General features: G+C 57.8%; 11 protein-coding genes and 3 non-coding genes across 14 annotated transcripts; 8 read left to right on the forward strand and 6 right to left on the reverse strand.

Annotated features, from left to right (window-relative positions):
• Positions 1 to 126: 126 nt before the first annotated feature.
• On the forward strand, positions 127 to 1,965 carry SCHCODRAFT_02590134 (uncharacterized protein; the record flags this gene model as incomplete). The annotated part of the gene is made up of 4 exons (XM_003027390.3): positions 127 to 412; positions 466 to 525; positions 899 to 1,050; positions 1,111 to 1,965. The coding sequence occupies exons 1-4, from the start codon at positions 376 to 378 to the stop codon at positions 1,963 to 1,965; spliced, it is 1,104 nt and encodes a 367-aa protein (XP_003027436.1). The 5' UTR covers positions 127 to 375.
• Positions 1,966 to 2,109: 144 nt separating this feature from the next.
• On the reverse strand, positions 2,110 to 2,942 carry SCHCODRAFT_02516959 (NAD(P)-binding protein; the record flags this gene model as incomplete). The annotated part of the gene is made up of 2 exons (XM_003027660.2): positions 2,110 to 2,775; positions 2,835 to 2,942. The coding sequence occupies 2 exons, from the start codon at positions 2,940 to 2,942 to the stop codon at positions 2,110 to 2,112; spliced, it is 774 nt and encodes a 257-aa protein (XP_003027706.1).
• A 467-nt stretch (positions 2,943 to 3,409) lies between these two features.
• SCHCODRAFT_02705421 (NAD(P)-binding protein) lies at positions 3,410 to 4,250 on the reverse strand (the record flags this gene model as incomplete). Its single annotated transcript, XM_003027661.2, has 2 exons — positions 3,410 to 4,078; positions 4,137 to 4,250. 2 exons carry the CDS (start codon positions 4,248 to 4,250, stop codon positions 3,410 to 3,412), a joined length of 783 nt encoding a protein of 260 aa, XP_003027707.1.
• Positions 4,251 to 4,786: 536 nt separating this feature from the next.
• On the reverse strand, positions 4,787 to 5,187 carry SCHCODRAFT_02639887 (uncharacterized protein). Its single transcript, XM_050346113.1, has one exon. It carries the CDS (start codon positions 5,122 to 5,124, stop codon positions 4,837 to 4,839), a length of 288 nt encoding a protein of 95 aa, XP_050197821.1. The 5' UTR covers positions 5,125 to 5,187; the 3' UTR covers positions 4,787 to 4,836.
• A 92-nt stretch (positions 5,188 to 5,279) lies between these two features.
• SCHCODRAFT_02515936 (uncharacterized protein) lies at positions 5,280 to 7,902 on the reverse strand (the record flags this gene model as incomplete). The annotated part of the gene is made up of 2 exons (XM_003027662.2): positions 5,280 to 6,754; positions 6,804 to 7,902. 2 exons carry the CDS (start codon positions 7,900 to 7,902, stop codon positions 5,280 to 5,282), a joined length of 2,574 nt encoding a protein of 857 aa, XP_003027708.1.
• Positions 7,903 to 8,654: 752 nt separating this feature from the next.
• SCHCODRAFT_01183285 (OPT superfamily oligopeptide transporter) lies at positions 8,655 to 12,269 on the reverse strand. The gene is made up of 22 exons (XM_050341190.1): positions 12,062 to 12,269; positions 11,905 to 12,001; positions 11,764 to 11,852; positions 11,568 to 11,712; positions 11,494 to 11,515; positions 11,393 to 11,441; positions 11,329 to 11,342; positions 11,247 to 11,264; positions 11,104 to 11,188; positions 10,917 to 11,047; positions 10,569 to 10,862; positions 10,418 to 10,517; positions 10,329 to 10,363; positions 10,183 to 10,307; positions 9,887 to 10,131; positions 9,715 to 9,832; positions 9,652 to 9,662; positions 9,440 to 9,603; positions 9,258 to 9,379; positions 9,129 to 9,202; positions 8,912 to 9,070; positions 8,655 to 8,856 (listed from the first exon to the last, which is right to left on the reverse strand). Exons 1-22 carry the CDS (start codon positions 12,216 to 12,218, stop codon positions 8,816 to 8,818), a joined length of 2,295 nt encoding a protein of 764 aa, XP_050197822.1. The 5' UTR covers positions 12,219 to 12,269; the 3' UTR covers positions 8,655 to 8,815.
• A 588-nt stretch (positions 12,270 to 12,857) lies between these two features.
• Positions 12,858 to 13,329, forward strand: SCHCODRAFT_02081837 (uncharacterized protein). Its single transcript, XM_050341723.1, has one exon. It carries the CDS (start codon positions 12,926 to 12,928, stop codon positions 13,229 to 13,231), a length of 306 nt encoding a protein of 101 aa, XP_050197823.1. The 5' UTR covers positions 12,858 to 12,925; the 3' UTR covers positions 13,232 to 13,329.
• A 393-nt stretch (positions 13,330 to 13,722) lies between these two features.
• On the forward strand, positions 13,723 to 13,794 carry SCHCODRAFT_t228. Its single transcript has one exon. It is a non-coding gene; the product is annotated as a tRNA-Glu (tRNA).
• A 287-nt stretch (positions 13,795 to 14,081) lies between these two features.
• SCHCODRAFT_t229 lies at positions 14,082 to 14,163 on the forward strand. Its single transcript has one exon. It is a non-coding gene; the product is annotated as a tRNA-Glu (tRNA).
• A 607-nt stretch (positions 14,164 to 14,770) lies between these two features.
• On the forward strand, positions 14,771 to 19,110 carry SCHCODRAFT_02553880 (uncharacterized protein; the record flags this gene model as incomplete). The annotated part of the gene is made up of 7 exons (XM_003027391.3): positions 14,771 to 14,813; positions 14,880 to 15,710; positions 15,772 to 15,885; positions 16,260 to 16,334; positions 16,615 to 16,714; positions 17,447 to 17,483; positions 17,538 to 19,110. 7 exons carry the CDS (start codon positions 14,771 to 14,773, stop codon positions 18,927 to 18,929), a joined length of 2,592 nt encoding a protein of 863 aa, XP_003027437.1. The 3' UTR covers positions 18,930 to 19,110.
• A 728-nt stretch (positions 19,111 to 19,838) lies between these two features.
• Positions 19,839 to 19,928, forward strand: SCHCODRAFT_t230. Its single transcript has one exon. It is a non-coding gene; the product is annotated as a tRNA-Glu (tRNA).
• Positions 19,929 to 20,979: 1,051 nt separating this feature from the next.
• Positions 20,980 to 21,839, forward strand: SCHCODRAFT_02639905 (uncharacterized protein). Its single transcript, XM_050346114.1, has one exon. It carries the CDS (start codon positions 21,145 to 21,147, stop codon positions 21,667 to 21,669), a length of 525 nt encoding a protein of 174 aa, XP_050197824.1. The 5' UTR covers positions 20,980 to 21,144; the 3' UTR covers positions 21,670 to 21,839.
• Positions 21,840 to 21,966: 127 nt separating this feature from the next.
• On the forward strand, positions 21,967 to 22,496 carry SCHCODRAFT_02639906 (uncharacterized protein; the record flags this gene model as incomplete). Its single annotated transcript, XM_050346115.1, has 1 exon — positions 21,967 to 22,496. The coding sequence occupies exon 1, from the start codon at positions 22,161 to 22,163 to the stop codon at positions 22,491 to 22,493; it is 333 nt and encodes a 110-aa protein (XP_050197825.1). The 5' UTR covers positions 21,967 to 22,160.
• A 121-nt stretch (positions 22,497 to 22,617) lies between these two features.
• SCHCODRAFT_02639908 (uncharacterized protein) lies at positions 22,618 to 23,708 on the reverse strand. Its single transcript, XM_050346116.1, has one exon. It carries the CDS (start codon positions 23,522 to 23,524, stop codon positions 22,766 to 22,768), a length of 759 nt encoding a protein of 252 aa, XP_050197826.1. The 5' UTR covers positions 23,525 to 23,708; the 3' UTR covers positions 22,618 to 22,765.
• Between the last annotated feature and the right edge of the window lie 349 nt (positions 23,709 to 24,057).

Below are 24,057 nucleotides of genomic sequence, written 5' to 3' on the forward strand. Positions count from 1 at the left end.
CAAGCAATCCGACTTCGGGCGGCGACGCGGTGCGGTGCCACATATTCGCCACCAATGTGCGGCATCCGCCGGATGACGTATATGTGACACGCAGAGCAGTCAAGTTGACCTTGTCTCTCGCCTTCACGACTCCAGCCGTGTGAGTCTTCGTCGAGCCCCTCCTTCAACGCCTCGTGGGACATGATAGGGCATGCGGCGGTACGTCCATTTGCTGACTGCGCTATACTCACTTGCTGTTTTATCTTCGAGGTTCCTGATACTTGCCTTCGCTCGTCTCGCTCGTGAGGAGTTGCATAAGCAGGTGCGTTGTCTGATCTTGACATCATCCAACTGAACTATCTATCATTGTACAGAGATGCAGATCATCCAGTCAAGATGTCATTCGAACGGCTGGGAGTGATCCTGCACTCAGGTGAGCGCTGGTTTATCATGCGCTGCTTAATCACGTCCTAACATGCTTCGCAGTCGCCACAACGCCTAAGATCGTGCACGTTTCCCATCGAAGTCACCCCCCTTTCCAGCATCGTACGTCGCGCTGTGTAGCGTCTCCCATAGCTGCTGGTGGCTGCGTAGTAGCGCACATGTAGTAGATACATAAGACAATGCATATGTTAATGATTTACGCGCATGATGAGTGACCGGCGGGGATTGGCCCTTGGGCCAATCCCCGCCTATTTTTTTGGCCCGGGGAGGCGAGCAGCGGATCCGTCGGATGACCACTGATCAGACGTCGTCAGTCGGATTCGGACGGATCCGAGGGCATGCAAGTTATGCGGGTCATAGGTCCCGACCGAAGTTTAGCTTAGCGTATAACCCGCGGGGTAGCGGATCGAGGTGATCAAAGCATATAGGTGCATTCGAGGTCTCATCCGCTGAGAGCCATATTTGCGACAAGCAGAGGCTGTCTATCCAACATTGTCGTCGCCTCATCTTGGCGCATTCGGCATCTCGCATGCTTCTGGGGGCCATGGGTTCGATTGGGATACTCCTTTGCTCGAGGGGATATCACGAGCTTGTCCAAAGGTGTCACGGCTCACCTTGGATGTTGTCGTACTTCAATCGTCGCTGTGCACCGTGCTTGCACACTGGACACATCTAACGTTTGTTCAGATCAAGCTCGCAGCGCAGTTTGATCTCAGCCTCATCCTCGGGATCCTTCGCGGGTTGCCTTCTCTCCTCTCTTTAGAGATCGATCTCTGGAGAGCGCGCGCAGAGATTACGGATCCACCCGTACATGATGCGTCCTCGCTACTGCAGGAGCTCATCGTCACGGACACGGATGCTCTTCTGGCCTTTGCGATTATGCGATGGTTCGGTATTCGCCACTTGCGGTTGCTGCGGCTTCTGCGCATCGAAGGGCGTTATACGCGCGACGCAGACATGTTGGCGATGATGCGATATATTGGCAGCCAAGGGTCCTCCACTTTATCCCATGTCGAATTCCGGCTCGCCAGCGGGTATTGCGACATATCCCCCGAATATGTATTCCCTTTGTCGTCGTTCCGGAATATGCGATACCTGGCTATATCCGGATATGACTCGCTCTTCACGGAAGCGGACTACAACGACTGTGCACGATGGTGGCCCGAGTTGCGCACGTTCGAGCTCGACGTGACTCGTGGCGACTTATGTGAACCATGCTCTTTGCAAGTGCTCATTTCCTTTGCGGAGCATTGCCCTCAGCTGAAATATTTGACGGTTCCTCTGGACGCCGTCGAAAGCCCTCTTGTCATCCCGCAGTCGCTACGGCATCTCAGCCTCCTCTCCCTCGACGTCCTCGAAGGTGCAAATATCAACGATCTGCGCGAAGTTGCGCTCTTTCTATACAACCTATTTCCGAACTTGGAGGTGGTTGCCACTTCGTTCAGGGAGGAGCCAAATGAGTACTACGATCATGGCACGCGCTGGTTTGCTGTTAGCGAAATAGTCAACGTACTGAGGATGATCAAAGAGCGAGGGTTGTAGTTAGCTTGACGAGAGCGTATCGTAGAAAAGATGATGCATGTGCTGTCTGCGTCGGAATCTGTCACCAATAGCAATTTCGTCGTCTTTACGACTGCGAGTACTTCCTAACAGTTGCACCTGCGCTACTTTCATTACGAAGGAGTCTTAAAGCATCACGAAACCACCCGTCGCCGAGATCGTCTGACCCGTCACCCATCGCGAGCCCTCTCCTGCTAGCCACGCAGCGATCGACGCCACGTCTTCCGTCCGCCCCGCCCTCCGCTCAATCGTACGCTGCTTCTCTGCCTCAACCATCTCCTTCGGTATATCGCCGTACATATCTGTGAGGATCGCCCCCGGAGCGATCGCGTTGACGGTATGCCCCGCCGGCGCGAGCTCCGCCGCGCACATCCTTGTGAAGCTCTCCAGCGCGCCCTTGCTCGCGCCGTACAGGCTGTACCCGATGTAGCCGCTCCTCGCGCTGGTGGACGAGATGTTGATGATGCGTCCGGGCGCGCGGAGGTGCGGGATGACGGCCTCCGTCATGAAGATGGCGCCGCGGATGTTGAGGTCGAAGATGTTCGCATAATCTTCAGCGGTCGTGCCGACGAGGGGACGGACGAGCTGCACGGCGGCATTGTTGACGAGGATGTCGATGGTCCGCGTGGAGAACGCGGTTAGGGTGGCGTTGACGATGATCGCAGGTGATTCGAGTAGGCGAAGGTCGGCGCGTACAGTCGCGGCGGCGGATCCATTCTGAAGTTGCTCAATGCACTTGACGAGTGTCTCCGCGCGAGGGCCTCCGGACTCGGATGTATAGGTAATCATGACCTTGACGAGGCACGAAAGTTAGCCTGATCAAATTCTGGAGGAGACGGATGGCAACGTACTCGGGCGCCCTGCTTCGCTAGCTCGTACGCAATCTCCTCGCCGATACCCCTTGACGAGCCAGTGACGATAGCGATCTTGCCGGAGAGAGGCGCGTGCTCCGATGCCATGGTGGATGAAAAAGACGGAGGGCAGGCAGAATGCGCGGCTTCGGGGAGAAAGGCATATATAACGAGATGCGTGGTGATAGCTCGGTCGAAAGGCATACGTACTTCAGCCCTCGCGATGAGTTCATCGCGCGTCACGCAGGACCCAGAAGCGCTATACTCAGAGTAGCTAGTGCTTGGATTCATTCGAGCGCGAGCAACGACGTAAGGAATGCCGGAGACGGCGTAAAGATCTGATGGCGCAGTGCATGTCCCCCACTTGAATTTGGGCGAGATTGTGGTCGACTTGACGATGCCCATCGACAGACGAATACAGCCCAGTAAGAGTGGATAGCGCAACAACGAGAGCCCGGACCTGCTCTCCAGCTGCTTGAGCGAAGATTCGGATGTTGATTACGAGTACAACGGTTCGTCTACTGGTACTAGTCAATCCACTGATGGAGAAAGCGACGCAGAAACAGATACTCACATCATAGCATCTCGCATCCGCCAGTAGCAGATATCGTCTGCCCCGTTACCCACCTCGAGTTCTCCTGAGCGAGCCACGCCACAATGGGCGCCACATCTTCCGTAGTGCCTATACGATTCTGCATCGCAGTTCGCTGCTTCTGCGCCTCCACGAACTCCTTCGGGATCGAGTCGAACATGTCGCTGAGGATGGGCCCCGGTGCGACAGCATTCACGGAGTGCCCCGCAGATCCCAGCTCCGCCGCGCAGGCGCGAGTGAAGGCTTCGAGAGCGCCCTTGCTTGCGCTGTACAGCGTGTAGCCAGGATATCCGCGCCGACCAGCCACGGACGAGATGTTGATTATGCGCGCAGGGGCGCGAAGATACGGGATTGCCGCCTCTGTCATGAAGATCACGGCGCGCACGTTGACGTCCATGACATGCTCGTAGTCGGCGATGGTTGAGCCAAGCAGGGGGCGGACGATGTCGACTCCGGCGTTGTTGACGAGGATGTCAATCCCAGGGACGGAGAAAGCGGCGAGAGTAGCACGGATGATGGTAGCAGGGGACTCGGGAAGGCGCAGATCGGCGCGCACGGTCGCCGCCGCAGCGCCATTGTCCAACTCTGCTATACGGGCGACGAGCGCCTCAGCGCGTGGAGCACTTGATTGGGACGTGTAGGTGATCATGACCTGACTCGGCCAAAAAGAGTAAGCACTTAGACGGGGCCCCGAGAAGTCAAAGACGCACCTTGGCTCCGTTCTTCGCCAGCTCAAATGCGATTTCTTCACCAATACCTCGCGAGGAACCGGTGACGATGGCCACCTTCCCCGCCAAACTTTGGTTGGTCAGATTTGCGGCCATCTACACGAGTGTCTTCGAGGGGCGGACAAAGTGCAGATCGTGGTCAATAGTCCCGCTATATATGGGGTGGACCCAAGTACCTTCCATTGAGCGCTCATCAGCCTCTGCTTCTCATGTATCAGCGTTGCGCGCCTTCCGTGGGCTTCTCCGTGCCTGCGAGTTCGGTCAATGGACTCGTGAGTGCCGAGCGGTCTCATTCGCATGGTCGAATACTGCAACAAGTGCGAGAAGCTCATGAGGTTGAAGATCACACGCGATACGCTGCGCATCAAGACCATGCCGGCGACTATGAGCCGGATGGTGAAGTGGTCATTCGATGCTCCAGATGAGTCTCCTCAGCTAGATCCTGGAAAGGCCTCAGAAGGAACGGAATGCATCTGCGAAGGTATCTAAGAAGGCAGCGCTGTGAATAGACAATGGAGGGAAGGCACATTGATCAAATGTTTTCACTCACCGCGAACAATCACTCTTCGTGAAGATTCGCTGTCACCGAACCACACGAGAAGCAGGCGGCTTGGGAAGATCGATGGGGAGTAGGCGACGAATACTCACAAACCGCTGGACCCTCGTCCAGACCATTACACGTTTATTTTGAGTCGCCATCACAGCATGCTGACCTAGCCTTGCAACGAGTGGCGCCAGGATCGCCTCCGGTACTACGAAAACGTTTGCCGCTGCTGCGCTTTGGCGGCCTTCCTGGATGGCTTATTCGTTCACGTTGGGCTACGTCTGTCAGGCGCACCGCCATTGAGACCATATCATCAGGATTGGTTCCGATTGCAATGAGGCGCGTCCAGGACGCAGGGCCGGTCCTGCGAAGGCACAGACAGGTGTGAGAAGTCACGGCGGCAATGTCAGAACACGATGAAAACATCTCAAAGGTGATAAAAATTATCGTCATTCGCGGACAGGACATCAAGTAGTACACTTTCACCTAGCAAATGAAGGCGTTCAGAAGATGGCAAGTGGGCAGAATCATCGCCTGACCTACTATTCGCTCCCATGTCTCCGACCCCAGGCAATCCTAGCTCAGACGACATTGACTTCGACGCGGTGGGTGGTCGTCACCATCGTCTCCGCATCCGCGACATGGACGCGAACATGATGTACGCCTAGCTCCCGCGTGACAAACGTGAAGTGAGCCGCGTGCTTGCCCGCGTCCTCGCCCGCGAAGCGATCCTGCTCGATGGCGTACTTGTCGAGGAGCAGCGCGCCGGACTCGCATGTCGCCCCAGCGGTGGCAAGGAGGCCGTCGACCTCGAAGTATAGCACAAAGCTAGTCCCCACCCCTTCGACTTGCACCGACACCGCTTGAGCCTCCTGCAGGTCCGCCGCCTCGTGGACGAGTTCGGAGGATACAAGGCGACCCCTGCGCAACACCGGCATCCTGAGCGGAGGCGCATCGCGTCGTACGACGTGGTGCAGAAGGCGTCGCACGTGTTCCTCGAGCGCCGTCGTCGACGCCATGCCAGCGAAGTCTACGACCGTGTTCCCCGCACCAACAAGGATGCGCCCAGCGCCGACGTCTGCGCCATACTGCAGGGACCAATCGCCGAACTCGTCCAGCTCGCCCCGTACCCACAGCGTCTCCGGGTCGCGGTCGGTGCTCCCGAGGATATCGATGACGCGGTCCACGGCGGCGGCGGCAGAGCGCTTCACGTCAACAACTCCACCATCGGCTGCGACAGTGTGCACGGACACGCTGACCCGGATGGACTCGCCGGGAGTCGGAGCGACGAGGTGGAATAAGGCTCGCGCGCACCCATCCGCGGCGTTGACGCTGTTGAAGCGCAGGCTCCAGTCTTCGCCAAGAACTGAAGCAAGCCAGCCCGGGAGGTGCGCCCAGTTGACATGGCTGATGCCGGATGCGTCGGACGACGAAGAGGTAGTGACGAGCTTGTTGAACACCTCCATGGGACGGACGAGGGAGTTGGACGCCGCCGCGTGGACGTAGTGCTGCCCGTTTATCCCAGTCACACCGTCACCCATCTGGATGTTGTCCACGGTACCAGGATGGATGCCGCGAACCTGGTAGAGGTTGGTGGCCGTGTCGATGCTAGCCGCAACATACTCTGTCGCCGTCTCCTCTCCCCGATGCGGGCCGCCGCACGCGTCGTAAATACCATCAGTGTCTTTCTTGAACGGCTTGGAGTGCCCGACGTAAACGTGACAGCCAAAGTACGTGCGATCGCGATAGTTGTCCACGACGTTCGCATAGCGCAGCTCAGTGCCGAAGAAGGGGTTGTTGACGATGGCGAGGTATCCGACCTCGTCGCGGATGCCGACGAGATTAGTGCGCTTGATGAAGCCGAACGGGTTCTGTCCAAGCCAGCTAGTCGAGGGGAAGCCGCCGAGCAGACTGCACTGCATCGTCAGCATGGCGGCCTGATCCATACAGTTGATGCGCTTGGCGAGCGTTCCCGGGACACCGGACTCGTCGGCGGCGCGATAGTACGACTCGTAGAAGATGCCGCCCCAGAAACCCATGCCGCACGCAGATGCTCCTGGAACGACGAGTCAGTCATGGGCGAACAAAGGAGGAAAAACACTCACCACCAGCCGTGTCGTACATCTTCTGCCAGTCAAAGAAGCACTGGCGCGTCATGTCTTTGTAGAACTCGGAAGATACAGCGTCCACCTGGCCAACCTCGACGCAGCTGTCCGCCAAAGACGGTGATGCCTTCTTCAGCACGTCTCGCAGAAAGCCGACTGGTATGCCATTCTGGAATGCGCGGTGGATTGTCTGCGCGATCCAGTACAGCTCCAGCCGGGTTGTGGACGGACCGGTGGCTTCCACCACCTGCGCGGAGAGGCGAAGCTCCATGTGCCAATCGACGTCGGAGTTCCAAGCGAAGGGCCTACTACTGGTCGCGGGAGAGACGACGTGCGCCTGCACAGTAATGGGCGCGAGTGCCTTCAGGACGAAATAGTCGGTCTGCAGGACGCGCTTCCCGTCGACCGAGCCGTAGAGGATGACTTCCGCACCAGAGAGCTCTATATCGAGGGGCCGGACAGTCACGTCAAGGTGGCCAGCATCAGAGACGCGCGATTTGAAGTCATACGCGAAGATGTTCGGCGCATACGAGCCATGGGTACCGTCCTTGTACTTATCAGGTACGTGGCTGTCCCAGAGGACGTGCTTATCGACGACGAGGCTGTCGTTGGAGTTGCGCACGGGATGCGCTGACACGGCGGTGATGGTCTCGAGCGTGAACCGGTAGCGCTTCGGCTGGTACTCGATGGTGTACTCCACGCTGATAGGATGCCCGCTGCTCTCGACCCAGTTCCGCGTGCGGCGACCGCCGTCGACGCTGGCGTCGAAGTATACCGAGTACAGCGCCTGGGGAGTGGGCGGGTCGTAGCGAACTTGATTCGAGCCGCTCGGCCAAGGGCACGCCTCAGATGTGTACATATTAGCGCGCTGCTTGTTGTCCTTGTCGCGGACGATGAAGTCGAAGCTCCCGGCAGAGCCGTACCATCCACCCCGGTCCGAGAGCTTGAACTTGGCGGTGGCGCCAGCGGCGATCGTGGAGGGGACATTGAACCAGTCGCCATGGGAGGATGTCGTGCGCCCGGGATCGTTGTATAGCGTCTCCTTGGTCTTGTTGTGAAGCGTCACGTAGACCGAGCAATCGAAGATATTCGCTGTCATCTTCGGCGGGTTAAAGTCTGTGCAGCATGACAAAATAGCACTCACTGCTTGTATGTTCTGCTGGATGTCTCTGAGCGGCGCTGGATGCTGATGCGCTCTGAATGAACCTCCTATATACGACAGGATATAACCTGGTCGGTCTGTTGTTCAGACGATGGGAGGGCAGTTGCCGTCGAAGGACAGCGCGAATGTTGAGCAACTCTGAGCGCCGACCGAGCTATATCGGCAAGAGGACACATGATGGTCTTCCAATCATGCATTTGGCGGCAAGCTGTCGAGGCAGAAGTCTTTCGAGCGTCAGGACCTGAAGCCAATGTACAATGGGCGGCTGACGCACTGTAGGACATCCCCGATCATTCCTCCTGCAACCTATGGCAAACGTGAATCTAGCTTGTGCGGACGCCCCTTCATGTGATAGCACTAGATTAGGCGACGAGAGAACACCGTGCATTCGGACCAGCGGAAGGCAGGTATAAAGGTGTGCCTTGTCCATTACTGTCGACTATGTCAAGACCTGTGACCGGGGTTTGATACAATCCGGGGTCCTGTCCTTCCTGAGAGACACCATCACCATTGAGAATGCGCCAGGTATCTGAGCTTCACGACCATGACCAGTAGCATGATAGCGAAAGACGATGGCGACAGACGAGGCACTGAGCAAGGCGCGGCGCCCATCAAATGCCGCACAGTCTAAGCCAAACAAGGACATATAAGTAACCGAACCTCGGCGAGTCAACCGTCAGCCGCCTGAATGTCTCACGACCTATTGATATAGAGGCTAATATTCACCGTAATCCCCCTTTGTTTACTTCTCCTATGATACAGAAACTACAAGTCTACGCGCAAAAACCGTATATAGTGCCAGGTCGTGAAGTCATTGGTCACTCCTTATATATCCATAATCGTAAAAATCCTACTGCACCATATGCATCCCATCCTCCGGTACGTGGAAGCCTGTGACCATGAGTTAGCGATAGAGCCATCGAGACTGTAGGGGCCGAAGACTTACACCGCTCGACGGACTTCGCGTTGTTGCCCCACCAGTTGGGCATCGTGACCGTCTTCGCCGCGCTGAACGCGATGAAGATGATGAGCATGTTGAAGTTGTAGCCCGTGTCTGCGGCCGCGCCCCAAAGGTACGCGTATTTCTTCCAGAAGTTGTATCGGTCTGTGAGGTGGCTTGCGTAAGTGAGGTTCTCGGATTGCGTAAGAAATGGAGGACGTACAGCGCTTGAAGTAGAGGTGGTTGAGCGTGCCGAGGATAAACCAGGTGAAGAACGAGTTCGAGATGTTGCCCCAGCTGCGTAAGCATTTAGCAAACGGGTCAGGAAAAGATAGAAAGGAGCGATACGTACAAGTGCTCGCATCTGTCGCCGAAGATGGGCACGCTCCACAGGTCGAAGCGCGCCTTCGGCTTCCAGCGGTGGAGCAGGTAGAGGATGCAGGGTACGACCGCGCCGACGAGGAACCCATAGAGCTGCCATCGCGAGGTGGTCAGTTGGATGGACTAGTCGAAGCGAGCGATCAGATAACTGACCATAGGCGTGTAGACGGGGTCGTTGAACAGACGGCGCGGACCTATGAGCGCGAAGCAGATGCTCTGATTGTATAGCGAGATGACCGTCTGACCCGTCCACTGGTGGTTCGGGTCGGTCATGGCGCCGGTCAGGATACCGCCCTTGGTATTGCAGACCCAAAGAACTGAGGGGCATCAGCAACAGCGACCTATTGATTAGTTCGGCGACTGACTCGTTGCGTAGCTGAGAAGTGGGTTAATAGCATGTCCGTATCCTTAGAAAGATAAGGACTGACTTGACCGGCACGCCTACAATGATACCCCAAATCTGCGCCGTGAGCGTCGCGCGCGGCGGAATGTGGAAGAAATGCCCGAGCTTCATGTCCGAAAGCATACTCTGCGCCTCGTACCAGCCTAAGACGTCGAGTCAGCAACCTAGACCCCCTCTCAAGGTGTGAAGAGACGTACACTGCCCGCTAATAACCCGATACGAGAGCGAACCAATAGGATGGCGTGTACCACCCGCGTCGATTGCATACCCATAGAACAGCTCATTGAAGTACCCAACCTGCATCTGGTACCCCGAGACCGCGTAGATGAAGCCCATGGGCAAGACGATAAGCGCGCCGATGGCGAGGCCGATGAACAGCATGTAGATCGGCATGTACAGGACGCCCGTGGCGGTGAGGACGATGAGGACGGCGAAGGAGACGCTGCACGCGGATATCAGCATCGTCGAACGATGGACAGGGAAGGACGCGAACCCGAACAGCGCCAAATTCCACCAAAGGGGCACCTGCGGGTACTGCCGCGCGAGCTGCGTGAGCTTGTCGTTGTGTACGCGGCCGCCCTGCCACTGCTGCTTGTACGAGCGCCAGAGGGCGGGGCCCTGGAAGAGCATGTAGCTCACAAACGATCCGATGTAGGCGACGTAGGAGAAGAAGTCTACGGGCTGCGTCAGTATTGTGAGTGCGCTCGAGGTGAAGAAGAGCAACGCACACTCCCAGCGTAACTGAGCGGACATCATCGGTGGCCCGATCTCGTCGAAAAGCACCTCGTTGAGATCGCTGTCATTGATCAAAAGCTCACGAGTCGGGTACTGAAGGAGAGTTAGCCACCACCTCTTATACCGCAAGGCAGCTAAACGCACCGTCGACCCATTACGCAGATACAGTGTCTGCGTCTGGATGGGGTACTTATCCGAGCCCCAGATACCGTTGATAAAGCCAATGGGGACAAGAATCCAGGCGGTGACAACGCATGCGGCGAGGAAGTTAAGTTGTGCCCAGTACGGATAGTAGATCATCGTCGAGCCAATGTTTGACCAGTCGAGCGTGATGTTGAGGATACCCGCGCCGCCGAGACCGGACCCTAAGAACTGCGTCGTGGGGTTCATGCTGAACCAGCATAGCAGGGCGAGAGACGAAGTGAACGGGAAAGCGTACTGTGAGGAGGCCGAGTTAGAGGGCAACGTGACGATTGGACGAAATTGACGCACCTCGGGCAGGAACTGCCAGCAGAAGAAGATCAGGATGGTGTACCAGAAGACGCGCATCTGCCTCTTCGAAGTGGCCGAGTCACCAATGACTGAGGATCGCATGGCCTTGAAGACCGCTGCTTGCTGGAGGGCTATGGTATCTCGTCAGCACCCTGTCTCCCCGCCATCACTGATTGAAAGTACGCACTCAAGGGGAACGGAATCGACGGATTCTCAATCAAGAACACTCTCGCGAACGACGCGAACGAGAACCCGATGAACACGGCCGACCACTGCAACGCATCGTCAATCCACACCGCACACCACGATAAGCCATGCCGCCCTACGCACCATGAACAGGATCGCCAGCTGTTATCGCAACGCCAAGGGTAAGCTTCGAAGCACTGCACGCGGTCACCAACAGAGCACGTACCCAGCCGTTCATAGCTGCATGGTGGCGTCAGATGACGAGCAAAGGGAACGGGGTGGGAACGCACGCTTCTCGTAGAAGACCTGGAGCGGGGCGAGTACGTAGTCGCCGAGGTTCTGCGGGGCGGGGTCAGTGGTGCGGGGAGTCGGGATTGCGGGTGAGACCGACGTTGGTGGCTCCGGTGTTGGCGCTGAATGGCGAGTGTGAGCATGACCGATATTGTGGACATAGGCGAGACGCACGCGAGGACAACGGCGACATGCTCCTTAATCGTGAACTCGCCCGGGTTGAGCTCGAAGGCGAACCGCCCGTAGCCGACGCGCTTGTTCGGAAGGACGCGCGCCAAGAACCGACCGACATACAGCGAAGCGATCTGCACGAAGTAGACTAGGCGAACCTGAGTGGTCTCGTATCTCTGCGAGGGGATCGAGTACGTACTGGAGTACGGAATGTATGTCGTGCGGAAGAAGCCCATCTGCGTGAGCCAGGCGCCGAGAGCGGTGAATATGGCGGAGATGAGGTAGAAGCTGGGCGGGCTTGGTGAGTATAAGTGATGAGGACAACGCAGTCCAGACGTACCGGAAGGTGAGCACGGGCATCGTCGTGTCGTCCTCAAAATCACAGATCTCGCGCACGATCTGCGGGAGGACATTGTAGGCTGGATCATCGTCGTCTCCTGCGGCGGAAGTCAGCTATCGACGAGCTATGTGGATGATGATTGAGGTGTACTACGTACCTTTCGTCGCCAGACTATCCAGCTCCTCGTCGCTGGAGACTGCCCTGACCTTCTCAACGTCCGGCAGACTCTTCTTCTCTTCCGAGAGACTGTCTCCCGGCGAGGTCTTCTCGGCCTTCTTGTCGACGTACGGGATCTCCTCCATGATTGTGGCCATCGCTCAGGCGGCAAGACAAGGAGGCGAGCTACCGGCGGCACAAGGAGGTGGTCGCGAGACCGGGGAGAAGACGCTCGCCCAGGTACCATCCTTAAGTAGATCGCCCGCCGTGTACGCCCCTCTAGCTCCCGATGATGGAATCCAGCCTCTATCCTGATGATGAATCGTCAGCCCGTCTCACGAATGCGTACCAGATGGCCACAGACTCAGATAGTCGGGATGCATCCCGCACGGGCAGGGGAAGAAGGCGCACAAGACGATAAGCACGAGGGAGCTATCACCCCGCGCCACCCTAGTGTATGGCCGGTCTAAGTGGTGAGAGTGTACCTCACTTGCGCCTTCGATTCCTGGCTTGCGTTCTCGATTCGCCGCTCATCACTTGGGCGTACCGTGCCCAGCTTCGACCTACGAATTCGTGGGTCCGGCCCATGCTTTGAGCATTTCGTACCTCACTTGCGAGAGACGATAGCGAGATGGTGAAGAAGCGTGACAGCGGAAGGTCGCAGTATGTCCCGAAGGTGCGCTAAGTTGACAGTCTCCGAGGTGGCCTCAGACCCGTGCCCCTGGACAGGGAGGCTCCAGATAGCCGCAGCTCTCGCGAACCGACAACGCGACCGGCGAACCTGCTGCATTGCGCGTTAGGATTGCGCCTTCTGGCGCGCCGACTGCTAAGCCGATAGTCAGGTGCTCACCGCGTGTGGTGAACGATGACGACTCCGGATGGAGATATTCTCCTGCTATGTATCGGAGGGACGGAAGAACATGGCGCGGAGGAGACGATATGTTTAACCGTGTTGAGAGGTAGCAGACATCCGGACGCGATAGCGATTCTCTCACGGCAGCCCTGGAGAGCCAGGTGTTACAGCGGCCATCCGATCTATCCTCGTATAGGGCTGTGGTCTTTAGCCTGGGAATTGGGATCGCGCTCCCCAATTATCATGGCCAAGAGCGAGCAGAGTACTCTTGGCGGACCGTCGATAGAGATAGAGCAGGATAGAGCCGTATGCTGCTAGCTCGCTGAGATAGAGCGTTGCGGGAGGTACGACACACCGCATATGCGCGATAGAGTATACCGGGATCTGCATGCGCAGGCCACCTCCGGGAGGTCGAGAAGCAAAGAAGCGCAGGGAAAGGCACAAGGATCGGTCCACTGCGTAAGCGTGCCCGATAATGAACAATACTCGACGATGTCGTGATTTGGGGGTTGTTCTAGGCGCTGCTGGAGGTGCATACTGCAATTGGGTTCAAGGCTGCAGCGACTGAGGGCAAATGGACGTGATGGTACAAGGAGAAAGCGGACTGACGGGCGGCATTTGCCGCGTGACAAAACACGGACAAATGCGGTGACACGCCTTCCTTTTCTATGCGCGATTCAATTCTGAGGAAAGGTTGGCCAGCTATTTTACATTGTGGACCTCTCGTGCATTTCCTCCAAGGTATACATCGCTCTCACTTTTGGCCTCTACCTACCGTCTACATTACAGCAAGCAACTGAAACTGCACGTCCGGTATGGTGTAACGGCTAACATTATCGCCTTTCACGCGATAGCTCGGGGTTCGATTCCCCGTACCGGAATATACTCGTCAAGAGAGACGCTTCACTTTTTCTTTCGGGTCTGTCAAAATCTGAATATCTTAGCTCGTGTATGGTACTCTACGCGGCTCAACCGTCATGCGCCATAGCGGCAAGCAGGTTGCTCCTCTGTACAGTCACAGGAGCTCGTTGTACTTCTCTTTCCTTCATTGCTATATTCCTCCTTTCTTGTAATGACGGCCGTGGTTGTGAGTACTTCAATGCTCGCCTTCGCTCATCACGAACACGACGAGATCATGGGGGAGGCTGCCTACAAAACAAGACCAACATCGGATATGGTGTAACGGCCAACATTGCCGCCTCTCAGACAAGGGTGCGCGGCAGCTCGGGGTTCGATTCCCCGTATCCGAACTGGTCACGGCATAGTACTTTTTTCAAACTCTTCCCGTTGGCTCGTTGGTGGGAAAGACTGTGCTTGCGCCCATTTTTGCTCCTGATACTCGGCCACAATTTGGATTTGGTTCCCTCACATCACTCAGCTGTCAGCGGAATACATCGTGAAGGCGTCTAACGGTGACCATCGGCTTTCCCAGTGCATTGCAGTAGTAGGAATATCCGAAGTACTGGACACGGCTTGCTTTATATGTCGCGCGAGCGACGAGTAAGTATTCTGGGGAAAGGGTCCAAGCAAAAAATGGACCCGCGCGTCTTGAGATACACAGGCTCGAGCGATGGATTTGTTCTCCGATCTGCCCGAAGGGCGTCACTCGTAGTAGACAGCAGCAGAGGGAAGAAAGCAATCCATTGTCCGCTGTATGCCGGCAGAAGAAGAGGTCCAGAACCTTAGCATTGTGCGGTCCCAGTAGTTGAAAGCGACTCCCTTGTCGGACGACCAGCCCAGGGCAAGCTTGCTTTGTGGTCATAGATGCGGACCCCGTGCTTTGTCGTCCATTAAAGCGCGTTGAGTCAACTGTGACCACGCGCAGCGGACTTGATACTGGCGTAAAGACGACTAGGTATGGTCGCCATCGCAGAGGGCCATGTCTATGCGCCTGTAAAGGGTATCAGAGAGCGAAGACAGCAATAAAGCGCAACGTTTGCTCCCCGATGGACTCCATTCCCCGTAGTGCCACAAATCCGCTCACCGACGCCGCCCCTCCACCCGCCGCCGCTCCCGATGGACACGGCGGAGGAGGAAACGCAGCCCCCGATACTCTCGTTCCCCTTCGGCAGAGTTCCCGACGAGTGGGAAGTCCACACAATCCCCTCCGGTGTCGACCTGCGCTCTTCAAGCCACGGCAACCCAGAGGACGCGCTTGAAGACTCGCACGCGGTGCAGGACACCGTACTGTACAAGATTGAGCACGAGGACGCGCCGTTCCAGATCAAAACCGAGGACTCACCCGAAGAACGCTCGCTCAAGGCCTCCACCTACTACTACAACCGCGCCGCCCGCATCATCACGACCGACGACATCCGGCAGGCCGATGTCCGTGCGCGCGTCCGACAGGCGTGCGGTGGTCTCGGGGGACTTCTCTCCCCACCGCCGCCGCTGCCGAAGAGGTCGCCGACGGTGGCGAGGCCGCCCATTAGGGGGCGTGCCAGAGCGTCCACAACCTTGGCCAGAGCTAGCAGTCCCTACGAGCGAGTCGCCAGCTCGTCCACTTGTCCGCGCTCGAGCTCGTATACCGGGTTGCTCGCCGGTGCATCCTCCATGTCGACGGACCGCACGCCGTCGCCGATGACCGTCCCTGGTGCAGAGGATGGGTTGATCTCGAGAGCGTCCTCCGGGTCCGTTTCCGTCGCGTCCGGTAGTTCCAACCCGCTCACAGACCCGCGCTCTCTCTCGCGGAAGAGCGACTGCGATAAGATCGTCAAAGAAGGGCAGGTGCAACGAGTTTGCTGGTGGGAGGAGAAGGAGGTGAAGAACGTTCAGCTCAACGAGGACGGCGAGCCAGGTATGATATGATCATAATTCTCACGCACCCACCAACATACTTCCGACTGCCTCTTCATTAGTTTCCCTCATCCCCGACTTGCAGAGCGAGTTCTGGAAGACTCTCGCCGAGTTCCCGTGTCACCGTCCTCTGCCCGCGATGGCCGAGCACGAGCTGATGAGGGCCTACGAGGAAGGTGAGTATATATGCTTTGCATCAGAGGCGAAGAATTGGCGAGAGGAGGTCGCGAGAAGAGCGCCGGAATGAGTCCAGGAAGAGCATGGAGCACACAAGAGCTGGGGGCGTGAATCAGGCCGGGAGTTGAACGTGCCAAGCCGCTAGGATCAACCGCGCTGACTGGCTCAAAGCGAACGTGTTCACTCACGAGTCCCACCGCGTCAAGCCGCGCGAGTCAGCCGCGCCAAAGCCGTGTTGATCCTTTCGAATGGACCGCGTCAATACCTCCCAGTCCGCCTCCTCAATCCGCTCTGGTCGAATGCGTCAACCTGCTGGAACCGAGAGCGTCAACCCCTCAACCGACTCACCGACCGACCTGACACCTCCACCCAGACAAAAACGTGAGGGCGTTGTTCGAATTCGTCCCGGAGCACCAGGAAATGTTCGACGAGTTGACGGCTCTGCGAGGTGAGTGGTCTCATTCACGCCCCGATATTCAGCCCGCTCGACGAACATGGCGGTCTGATACAAAGCCGTTCGTGAGCGGCCAGCGTAGTCCCGTCAGCCGGCGCGCGACACGCCTTGCGCCGCGCTCGAGCTTCAGTGCATGCCTAGCTGCATCTCCGCGTTCCCAACCCCGCTTCCTACACTCCAATCACCATTACGTCGACCTAGATCGCCTCGACGGACAATGTCCACTACCTCCTGCCAGTTCTCGGGTCAAGGCATGGCTTACTTACCTCCCCAGCGACGACCTACCAAGACATTTCTCAGCAAAGACGCAGAGACAAGATCATCGCGCATCATGTGGCGGTCTTGATGGAGGCAGCGTGTTTCCTGCGGATGCGGTGAGGGCATGCCGCGCGACGTGCAGGCACGTGCGCGACAGATAGACGGAGAGAATATTAGAGGTGTTTGTGGAGAGAACCGACGACTGGATAGGAGCAACGTACATGTACTTCTCGGAAGAGATATGAGCAGTCGCCAACCCAGGACGCGAACGCGTGGGGCTTGTACGTAGCGCACGTCTGTCGGATATGTCTGCCCAATGACAGGATCAAAGAGCCCCCATCGAACCGCAAGACTGATGCTGTCTTGCGAGTACTGTGGTCACAGCATCCGTGAAGTCGAAGCTGACACGTACGAGTATCATCAGTCGATTCTGGCTTTTGGGCCAGAAAGCTCTTATATACACGCTGCCCAGGATGTTTTTGCCTACACCCTATACCACTAACGGCGTAAAGCACGATGTTGCTCTGGTGGTGGTTGATGGGAAGGGAAGTGAACGCCGGTGATATCGGCAACTACCGAAAGACATGTGATTACAATTTTTTTTTTTTTTTTTTTTTTTTGTCTCTGCATTTTATTCGCGCAGCAGGTAACTATGCAGTACCAAGACGCGCTAGCCCATAGGCGGGCACCTCTACTATGTTGTCCGTGGTGTCCGATCTCCTCGGCGGTCTCCGCATGTGACGTAGTTTCCTGTCTGGTTGAAGCCACTGTAGGCTGGTTCGGTGTTGAGGTCGAAGTCATGTGATTACAATGGCACGAGGCCGCACGGTGCTTCCGTCTTGTCGTAGACAGTCAGCTCTTCCATTCTCGAAGATGAGCATTCGAGTAAGTATTTATCTGCATACTCACTCGGACGAGTCCTCATCATCACTACGACAGCATCCTACGCGCCGCCTAGCTGTGGAAGAGCTCCTAGAGCGCGCGGCGTCTGTCGCGAACCTCGCGATGCTGCGTACCCACTCGGAACCAACCCCTGTCCAGATCGCGGCGATCAACGAATACACTCTCCTCTTGGAGTCTGAGCTCAAATTTCTTCCCCAGAACGACAATGCCACACGCGAGAGGATCCTGGCACAACTGGACATCCACCGATCCATCTTCGCCCCCATCCGCCGCCTCCCCACAGAGCTCTTGATCGAGATCTTCTCTCTACTGGCGTACGAATCATCCTTGCGTACTCTACAGATTGCATCCACCATTGCGCGGGTCTGCGCCGTCTGGCGGGACATCGCGCACGGGCTCACGAAATTCTGGACAAAACTAGTCGTCAAATCCTTGAGCGACATCAAACGATACTGCCAGCTATTCCTTCCTCTGACAAAGGGGAAACTACCAGATCTGAGATGCGATAATCCCAAGATCTTGGGGTCACTATGGGATGGCATCGAACCGTACGCCTCTACCTGGCGCTCTCTTTCGATCGAGGGCCGTCTCAGCATGATTCCCGATTTGAAAGTCCTCTACATGGAGAATCTCGAGAGACTTGTCGTCGACGCGTATGATAAACCTGAGTCTCCGGAACTCAGTGTGCTCGATTTCGTCGTCGCACCGCGTCTTCGCCACATAGCGCTCACGCTTGACGTGCTGCAAAGCGAGCGTCAGCTTCACGTCCCTGTAACACGAGCACTCACGTCTCTTGAGATCGAAGTGATGTCACCCTTTCCCATCACACATACCCTACCCCTTCTGCGAGCGTGCGCGGGAACGCTGGAAACGCTCACTCTCAAAGTTCGCCATCCTCTGGAAGGCTCCGAAGGCTCATATCCCACGAGCGTATCCGACACGTTTGCCATGAATGCGCTCACCCTGCTCAGCCTCATCGATCCTGCCTGCGCGTTGCTTAACCATATAACCGCCCCACACATCGAGGAGCTCGCCCTCGGTAATGTGCCCGCATATGGAACGCGATCGCTCATGGGCTTCTTGACTCGGGATGAAACCTCACGTCATTTGATTGCATTGCGGGTCTATAAGGTGGAAGAACGAGACATCCACGCCTGGATACCATGCCTCCAGCTCATGGACAAGCTCAGGGACCTATTCTTCGACGAGCTCCTGTCGAATAGACGGTTCCTCGAGCAACTTATACGTTACGAAGACCGCCCACCCTTGCTGCCGTCGCTGAAGAATATCGCCATCTGGGACATCTTCCGCAAACACCGGGACCTACACGATATCATTGGCGAAATGTGCGCTTCGAGGGCAAAATTCACAGTTGTGAACGGCAGGAGGAGGTTGGAGACGATAAGCTGGATCAACGAATGGGGGTGAACTACGTCGCGTCCGCCTCCCAGTACGTCGGTGGTGATGCTGCCGAAATGATAATTGGACTCGTCGCCCTTCCATTCGCTGGTCGGGCGTCCATCCGCGAACCCCTCGACTGCCCATCCCCGTCCTCTGGCATCCCCTCCATGCGCCTCCTCCTTCCCCAGCGACACCCTCCCCCCCCCCCCCCCCACCACGGGCTCAGGCCGCTTTGCGCACCTTCGTCCACTTCCCCGCGCCCCTCGTTAGAGAGCGCTCCTTTGCCTCCACTAGCTACGTTCTCCTCGCCCCGCGTTATCGCGCTTAGAAATATATGCTGTCGTGCTGAACCAGCTCTTCGCAGCAGATGCTCGGAGTGAGAACCTGTCGGACCCAGACTGGGCAGAGGTAGAGGATCCAAAACAGCAGAGCGGCGGAAGTAGCTTCCTGAGCGCGGCATAATATTCCCAGAGAAGCGATGTGACGTCGAAGTCAATCCGAAGACCCATGAGGGCAAGAGCAGAGCCGGTGTCGCGAAATCCGGCGAATGCCGAACCTTGCTTACACGATCACGTGAAAAGGAGTTGAACTATGGCCGCTCGCGCTCGTACCGTCCGAGCGTAGTTGGGCCTCCCCGTTATCACACATACATTATGATATTTCGGCACAGTCCATACACATTAACATGCTTGAACTTTATGCGCCCAATACCATCCGGCCACTGATCCCATGGATCGCTCTTCCCGCCCTGTTCCTCACCTCCTGCCAGCTCGTTACCTCTCGCAAGATACATGCTTATCCAACGGTGGCAGCTACCCCTCTCATACTGCGCGCGTACCCCACTACGTTGCATTGGATATGCACGACCTTGCATTAGATATGCACTGGCCTGCAGTGGATATGCACGAGTTTGCATCGGACATACACGACCTTGCATCGGATATGGTGTAACGGCCAACATTGCCGCCTCTCATGATCACGACATCAACTGCGCGGCAGCTCGGGGCTCGATTCCCCGTATCCGAATCGCTGATGGATGTGAAGTTTTTTTGACATCCCCCAGTGAGGTATTCTGCCATCCCACAGCGAGACATTTTGATATCCCTCAGTGAGGTTTTGCCATCCCACAGTGAGGTTTTTCACGCCCTTTCTAAACGTCTTCACGCTCTTGCTGACTTTCATCATAAGGACAGGATTTTTTCTTTCACCATGAGGACAGGGAGGACATGCATTGCAATCGAAGCACGGCATCCCATCACGGTCGCGCGAACGCGCTTTTACGTCGTGCAACCGCGCTTTGTCTGTGGAAGCTCCAATTGTCTAGGGTGCACATTGAGCTTTCTGAGGGTGCGCAGTGAGTTATCGGAGGGTGCACATTGAGCTTTCGGAGGGTGCACAGCGAGCTTCCTGAAGGCGCGCAGTGAGCTTTCTGAAGGCGCGCAGTGAGCTTTCTGGAGGCGCGCATTCATCTAATTCTGTGGGTGCACGAGCACCAGTCAAGCACCGGTCATCTGAAGGTACACATTGAACTTCTAGTACATCGTGCTCTGCCCCCACTCCCTTCCCTTCCCCGTCTGCACGCATCGTCTTCCCATCCGTGCGCATCGTCATCCCGTCCGTGCGCATCGTTCTCCCGTCCGTGCGCATCGTTCTCCCGTCCGTGCGCATTGTCCTGTCCTCCTCACCCACCCACTCTTCGTTCACCCCTTCGCCCTCCTCTCTCCCTTCGCTCTTCTCTCACCCTTCCCCACTCCTCACCTCACCTCCTCTCACCTGCTCTCACCCCCTCGCCTCCTTACATTCCCACCCTTCCCCACCTCCCCCTTCTCCGCACCTCTCGGGGTCGGATGCGCCCTTCCGTCTACGCCGTCGGATACGCGCTCCCTCTAAAACGTCGATAGCGCCCTTCCATCTACGCTCTCGGTAGCGCCCCGCCCTCGCCGTCGTGAACGCGCCTCTCCCTCGGGGTCGGAAGTGCTCTTCCATCTAGCCGTCGGAAGTGCCCTTCCATCTACGCTCTCGGTAGCGCCCCACCACCTACGCCGTCATGCACGTTCCCTTGCTGTCGGATACGCGCATCGAAATCCTATCGAGTGCGTTCGGTCGAAATCCAATCAAATGCTTTCATCCGCGGGCGTGGGGGAAGGGAGGGGGGAAGGGAGGAAGGGGAGGAGAGGGAAGGGAGGGGGGAGCGAAGGGGGAAGCGAGGGGGAAGCGAGGGGGAGAGGGAAGGTGCGAAAGAATGCAGAGCTATGAGATGCGCGCCTTTCTCCATACTATATCCGCGCGCGTGCCTTCAGCTCGTCCCGCCCGCCTGCAGCCCGTCGCTCCCGCCTTCGGCTTGTCGCTCCGCCCTCTCAGCTCGTCGCTCCCGCCCGCTTGCAGCTCGTCATGGTGCCTTCAGCTCATCGTCGCTCCATTTCTCCCCATCCTCCAACGTCCTCACCACCGCGTCGCTCCCGCCCTCAGCCCGTCCTCGCTCGCAGACACACGTTCTCGCTCGCAGACACACGCGCCCTTCGCTGGTCAACACGCACCGCTCCTTGGCCGCCGTGAGCGCGCCCCGCCCTCGCCCCGCGCTTACCCTCATTCGCCCCGCGCTTGCCCACCCTCGCCCCTCTCCCTTCCCTCTCCCTCCTCCCTTCTCTCGCCTCCCTTCCCTCCTCCCTTCCCTCGCCTCCCTTCTCTCCCACCCTCGCCCTCATCCTCCTTTGCGCCCTCGCTCCCACCCTCTCTCCCCCCTTCTGGACGATCTCCTCCCCTTTGACACCCTTGGGCGCACTTGTTGCTCGCGCCCCCTCCTTAGTCACTCCTCCCCTTCCCCACCTTGCTCGCTCCCCCACCTTTCTCGCCCTCCCACCTTTCTCGCTCCCACGCCTTGCTCGCCCCCCCTCCTTGCTCGCCCCCCCCTTCCACCCCTCCCCTCCTCCCCTCCCGCCCCTCCCTTTTCCTCCTCCCCTCCTCTCGCACTTCCCCGCCCCTCCTCTCGCCCCTCCACCCCTCCTCTCGCCCCTACCGTCGCGCCCCTCCTCTCGCCCCTACCGTCCGACCTCTTCGTCGTCAGGCGCCCCTCCGCTTGTTTGACCGCTCTCCCCTCCCCCCCTTCTGTACGATCTCCTCCTCCTCCCCCTGCTCGCGGTCGCTCCTCCCCCCGTCCGCCTTCGGGCCTAACCAACGGAATGGGCTCGGCGTCCCCGCCCCGTTTCGTCCGCTCTCGCCGTCGCGCCCCAACGCAGTGGACTCGGCGTCCTCGCCCGCATGCGATGGACTCGACGTCCTCGCCCCGCTGCCGGTGCGCCCTCCGCCTCGCTGCCGATGCGCCCTCCGCCCCGCTGCCGGTGCGCCCTCCGCCCCGCTGCCGATGCGCCCTCCGCCTCGCCATCGCCCCGCATCGTTGTCCTCGCCCCTCCTCCCATCGCTTCGTCGAGCACCGCCCCGCCTCTTCGACCGTCGTGCCCCGCGCCGCCTCTTCGACCGTCGTGCCCCGCGCCGTTGTCCACTCTCGCCGTCGCTGTCCTTCGTTTCGTCCACTCTCGGGGTCGCGCCCTACCGTCGCGTCACTTTGTCCTCGTCCTTCATTTCGCTTCGTGATCGTCCAGAGCGCCTTCCCACGATGCCGGGTGGAGGGGACGGGGAGGGAGGGAGGGGGTAGGGAAGAGAGGAGGGAAGGGAAGAGAGGAGGGAAGGAAGGGAAGAGAGGAGGGAAGGGAAGAGAGGAGGGAAGGAAGGGAAGAGAGGAGGGAAGGGAAGAGAGGAGGGAAGGGAAGAGAGGAGGGAAGGGGCAAGGGGGAGAGATGGAAGGGGGAGAGGGTAGGGAGGGAGGTGGGAGAGGGGGTAGGGAGGGAAGGACCAAGCCGTCCAAGTCAACGAGCACCACAATATGGATGGGTTTCGGGCGCACGATAGGAAATATAGGTCGCGGGAGCACGAAGGAAAATATGGGTCTTGGGAGCACGAAGGAAAATATAGGTCGCGAGAGCACGAAAGAAAATATAGGTCGCGAGAGCACGAAAGAAAATATAGGTCGCGGGAGCACGAAAGAAGATGTAGGTCTTGTGAGCAAGAAGGAAACATGGGTCGCGGGAGCGCGACAGACAAACGTGGATCTCGGGAGCACGATACAACATGGATTTCGGGAGCACGATACAACACGGATTTCGGGAGCACGGTGCAACATGGATTTCGGGAGCACGAAAAAAACAAGTGCCGTGGCCGTATTCGGATACGGGGAATCGAACCCCGAGCTGCCGCGCACTGCATCCTATGGGACTATGAGAGGCGGCAATGTTGGCCGTTACACCATATCCGATGGGGTTAGAGTAGAGAAGGAAGGGACTGAGAGCCGTTTGAGGGAGAGGGCATAAGGGCAGGGCAGGAAAGGAGGAATGCAGGGAGGAGGGGGAAGTGGTACGGGAAAGGGGAAGGGGGAGTCGACATAGGACATGCAAGGGAGGTGGATGGACCCCGAAGAAGGTCAGATGACGACGGGGAAGGGGAGACGACGACGGGGAAGGGGAGACGACGACGGGAAGGAGGATCAAGGGGCGTGGGGAAATGAAGACGGGGAAAGGGACATGAGGGAAAAGGAGAAGAAAGAAGTGTAAGGGAAGACCAGCGAACATGAACCATTGACAGAGGTTCGTGTTGCGCAAGGAGGGCACTACGAAGGATGTGCACGAAGGATGCACACGAAGGACGTCTAAGTATTAGGTAGACTAGTGGGACATGTCGCGCACTGATATGGGGCGCACTGAGCATGCGGGCGTGTCTGATAGCGCAAGACGTGAAGCTCGTGAGTAAAGACGACGAGGTTGATTCGCGTACACGAGTATGACGCTGGGATGAGAGGTGAATCTGGAATGCGAGTATCGCTGGCGACCAGAGAGGCTGCCGATGACACCGCGATGACCGTCGAGGACGAGGGCGGACGAACCCACGCGACCCACCCAGCCGCGTCGGGCCGCGTGCAGCAATCCGCGGACGCCGGACCGCGCGTGCACCGGTATCTAAATTAGTCGCCAATCGGAGGGTTAGCGGCGACCCCGGAGACTGATCCCGCCGTTGCACGTGGGCCGACGCGATAAGAGCTCTGACTGGCCCTGACTCTATCCTCGATCGTCCGGGGCGTAAAGAGCGCGCCGCGGTGTGAAAGGCG

The sequence above is a fragment of the Schizophyllum commune genome, assembly GCF_000143185.2.
Source record: "Schizophyllum commune H4-8 unplaced genomic scaffold SCHCOscaffold_12, whole genome shotgun sequence".
Taxonomy (NCBI): Eukaryota; Fungi; Basidiomycota; class Agaricomycetes; order Agaricales; family Schizophyllaceae; genus Schizophyllum; species Schizophyllum commune.